Raw genomic sequence first — 4,281 nt, forward strand, 5'->3', positions numbered from 1 at the left:
TTATATAAATGAATTCTACATATATATATACACACGTGACAATATTGATCGTCTAAGGGCAACTTAACGTTTAGACATTGCATAGTGCGCAATCTTGAATGAATTTTCTTTTAATGGTGTGATACCTTTCTGACTACAAAAATTATTAAAACTGGCAAAAACTAAGAGTTAGAAAAAGAAAACTAGTTTCAATATCGACACTCCATCTCATTATCTTTCTTGTCTGTGAAGATATTACTTTCTGTCTTTTATTCGCATATATATAAACTACATATCCTGATTTAATATAATATTTCGTGCACAATTTTTTTCTTCCTAATTGTAGTTGGATGCCACATTTAATTATTTTACACGAATCTGGCTAATAATATATAATACACGACAAATCAACTGTGGAAACTAGAAAGAAAAATGGTCAAGAATAGTCATAATCAAATTTTGAGAAATTTGCATTTAATAATTATTTGTTGCAAACGTATAAACATAAACCATTAATAAACGTGATGTTCAAGCAACCTCTCAAAATATTATTTTAAAACAATTTAACTTAGTTTAATACAATTATCAATCACTTGCCTCTTTTTTATATCACCTCATCTTTAGCTGCTCTCTCTCCCTCCTTCTCTCGACTCTATCTTTTAGTAATTAGGTTTAGATTTTGGTGGGGTTTGTTCTATAGAGAGAGAGAGAGGGATCAGTAAAAGATGAGCTGGTGTGATGGTTCAGATGACCTCAATCTTGAAAGAGCATCCAACATTGATCATCCATCGATTCAACTCAAAGATCAATCTCCATCATGTGTCACGAGCCGTCCAGATTCAAAGATTATCGTTGAATCTCCCATTATGACTTGTTCTTCTTGTGGACATAAGATGCATCAACAAGACGACCAGGTTATATATATAAACCATGAATGGTTCACCTTATAAACCTCCCTAGTCAATATAAATTATACATATATCCTGTACTTTTGTATTTTGGCGCCCATATTAATGTAAATAAATGAAATTTAAGGTTGGCAGCATCAAAGATTTACCAAGTTTACCGGCAGGAGTCAAATTCGACCCGTCGGATAAAGAGATCCTTATGCACTTGGAGGCGAAGGTTTCATCCGATAAGCGGAAGCTTCATCCGTTGATCGATGAGTTTATACCTACACTTGAAGGAGAGAATGGAATTTGTTATACGCATCCTGAGAAACTTCCTGGTATAAAACAAAACGCTCTCTTTGAAATATATCAAATTACATAACATATATAGTTGGAAGAAAGAATAATGTTTGTTGAAAATTAAATTAATGCAATTATCTCGCCATTTTCATTTTTCAAGCTTACAAAAAATTCTTTTGGGTTTAGCCATTTGTATTAGGGGTTTATTTTGTAGAAAATAAAATTGTAGAAACAGGGATATTTTGTCAGAAAAAACGGCAATCTTTCTTAGATTTGATGATAGTTGGTAATCTTTCTTAGACTTGATGATAGTTGTTTTGTTGCGCTTTACTTATTAATTTATCTCAAAAACAAATGATCAAATCTAGTAACGTAATGTGATATATTGGTGACAAAATATAACACAGTCTCCAATTTTTTTTGTCTATGATTAAAGTGGTTTACATATGCTAAACTTATGTCAATCTTGTCCAAGTAGGAGTAAGCAAAGACGGGCAAGTACGACACTTCTTCCACCGGCCGTCAAAGGCTTACACGACGGGAACACGAAAACGTAGAAAAGTGAGCACAGACGAGGAAGGGCACGAGACACGGTGGCACAAAACGGGAAAGACCCGACCAGTTTTGTCTCAGTCAGGAGAAGCTGGTTTCAAGAAGATCCTAGTGCTCTACACGAACTACGGTCGCCAGAAGAAGCCCGAGAAGACGAACTGGGTGATGCATCAGTATCACTTAGGCCACAGTGAGGATGAGAAAGACGGCGAACCAGTTCTCTCTAAAGTCTTCTACCAAACACAACCTAGGCAATGTGGAGGATCGACCGAAACTAAACCTAAGAATCTCGTAAACCTAAACCGGTTCAGTTATGAAAATCTTCAGGGCGGCTTTTCGTATGAGCATGGAGGGAAAAGCGAAGACACGACGCAGGTGATTCGAGAGTTGGTGGTTCGTGACGGCGATGTGTCATGTTCGTTTCTTAGTTTTACTTGTGATGCAAGTAAGGGTAAAGACAGCTTCATGAAGAATCAATGAAACATATAATATACAAATGCAGGTGCTTGTGGAGTAAAGATGGGGAAAATAATGATGTGACTGAGGGAGAACAGATTCTTTGTGTAGGTGTTGGGTAACTATCATAGTAAATTATCTCAAAGCTTTAAAGAGATTTTAGGTTTAACTTTTGTTTGGGATTTAAATTGGGGAGGCAACTTTAACCTCGACGCATTACTAATCTTTGTTTTTTTTTCGTCCTAAATAAAATCTGTCGAAAAATACTGTAATAGCTCTTCTTTCCAATTATTGTAACAAAATAAGGTAATAATCAAATAAATAAAGGGATATTAATACATATGAAAGTTGGGTATCTGTCTCTAGGCTAATTAATGTATTTTTCTATTAGTAAGCACCATGTTACGTTATCATATCCAGATTCAAATCCTCTCTGTTGCGTTGCAGTATGCTCTTTAATTTTTTTTAAAGAAAAAGCTAGAGGATTCTTTCTTGTATACAAGAAAAAGATGAGTTTCTTATTGTTTTATGTATATAATCCAGCACGATTTTCACATGGTAATTTGTAAAATTATTTCCATAATTTCATTTTTAGATATATGTAACTATTAAAAACGATAGCTTATGTTTTCTTTCATCGAAAACATATTTCCTACTTCAGTGTTTCTTTTTATAAAGTAACATCTGTCAGCTAACATTGCTAGTTATTTATTCTTTTACGACTGTCACAACCCTAGTGATCAAATTTATCACTGACTTAAGTTTTTTTGTTTGATAATAAAAAAAAACAAAAATATATGACACATGCCTATCGTACTACAGTATAAAACCTCTTTAAATTAATGCTCTATAAATTAATATACACTAAAAATCTCTATAAAATAATATAATTTTATAGTCTCAAATCGAGTTTTTGGTTCAATTAGTATATCGATAAATTAATATCTCAATAAATTAATAAAAAAATTATAGTATTGGTGTAATCTCAACATTATTAATTTATAGAGGTTTCATTGTATTATTGTTTTGTTCGTTTCCATATTCCTGAATCCTAAAAAAGCTATATTTCCTGTTAGAGGCTTAGAGCATCCTTATCCCAGAAACCCTAACTAGGTCTCTTATTTTTTTTTTAATACTTTTTAATTGTAAAAGTGAATTAAGAGACTGGATTAAGAGACTCGAAATTTTACTTGCTTCATTGCAAGTCTCTTATTTAAGAGTTCTTAAAAAAAAAAATTTAATTAAACACCAAATTTTTTTGATTTTTCTTATTAAACTTAATTTTTTTCTTAAAACATAATACAAGCTAACTCTATATTTAAGTTCTTGATTGAAAAACTTACAAAAGAACCAAGCACAAGGGTATGTCCAGTTGATCAAGTTTCAACAAAGAATATATTCAAGTTCTTCATTGAAAAACTTACAAATTTTAATTAAACACCAAACGGTGGTTCTGCATATAAGCGTATGTCCAGTTGATCAAGTTCAACAAAGAATCTACTTGGAGATGTTGAGCCAAGACGTACCTGCCACTACATGAATGTGTGTATAAAGTTGCGTTGCCATCTGCAGTAAGTAAAATTGAGTTTCCCATCTACTTCAGCTTAGCTACAGACACAAATACATCTACTCAGGGATATACACCAAAGAACAACATCTGACGCACTGTAAAAATGATCAACAATTTCATACAAGACTCCAAAACACTTGAACATGTTGTATATCTGACATCAATATTGCTAAAGGGGACTAGAATCTAAAGAAAATGAAAGTGATAAGTCATTTACCTATTTTCTTCCAGCTCTTGCCATTAAACTTACAAACTGCTTGTCTCAATGTCTCATCCTGCAACAAGTAAATAAAGCTCTCATCTCAATTCCAAGAGACTGATCCACCACAGTTTTTTTTATAGACAAAAAGTAATGAATACGGAAGAGGTCCAGCCGCCTTTGGCTTGCCTTATAGGGCCACTCGTCCTCCTGGCATTACCAAAAACAATTATCAAAATCAATCTCATATAGAAACTAAAAGCAATTGCAATTAACAGTTTGGGAAAAACGAGTTGATGTGATTCAAAGTTGTAAGCTTTCACATACAAAGAAGA

The 4,281-nt window shown here is 33.0% G+C and overlaps 1 protein-coding gene and 1 long non-coding RNA gene across 4 annotated transcripts; one reads left to right on the plus strand and one right to left on the minus strand.

Annotated features, from left to right (window-relative positions):
* The first annotated feature begins 455 nt into the window (after positions 1–455).
* Positions 456–2,990, plus strand: LOC106344062 (NAC domain-containing protein 10). The gene is made up of 3 exons (XM_013783443.1): positions 456–893; positions 1,015–1,207; positions 1,648–2,990. The coding sequence occupies exons 1-3, from the start codon at positions 705–707 to the stop codon at positions 2,199–2,201; spliced, it is 936 nt and encodes a 311-aa protein (XP_013638897.1). The 5' UTR covers positions 456–704; the 3' UTR covers positions 2,202–2,990.
* On the minus strand, positions 766–4,076 carry LOC106344063. 3 transcript variants are annotated; one of them, XR_001270094.1, is made up of 4 exons: positions 3,965–4,057; positions 3,704–3,785; positions 1,037–1,153; positions 766–858 (listed from the first exon to the last, which is right to left on the minus strand). It is a non-coding gene; the product is annotated as an uncharacterized LOC106344063 (long non-coding RNA). The 3 variants fall into 3 exon arrangements; XR_001270096.1 differs by having other exon boundaries at positions 1,037–1,158; XR_001270095.1 differs by lacking the exons at positions 766–858; positions 1,037–1,153 and having other exon boundaries at positions 3,556–3,785; positions 3,965–4,076.
* Between the last annotated feature and the right edge of the window lie 205 nt (positions 4,077–4,281).

This window comes from Brassica oleracea, chromosome C5 (assembly GCF_000695525.1).
Source record: "Brassica oleracea var. oleracea cultivar TO1000 chromosome C5, BOL, whole genome shotgun sequence".
In the NCBI taxonomy this organism is placed as follows: domain Eukaryota; kingdom Viridiplantae; phylum Streptophyta; class Magnoliopsida; order Brassicales; family Brassicaceae; genus Brassica; species Brassica oleracea.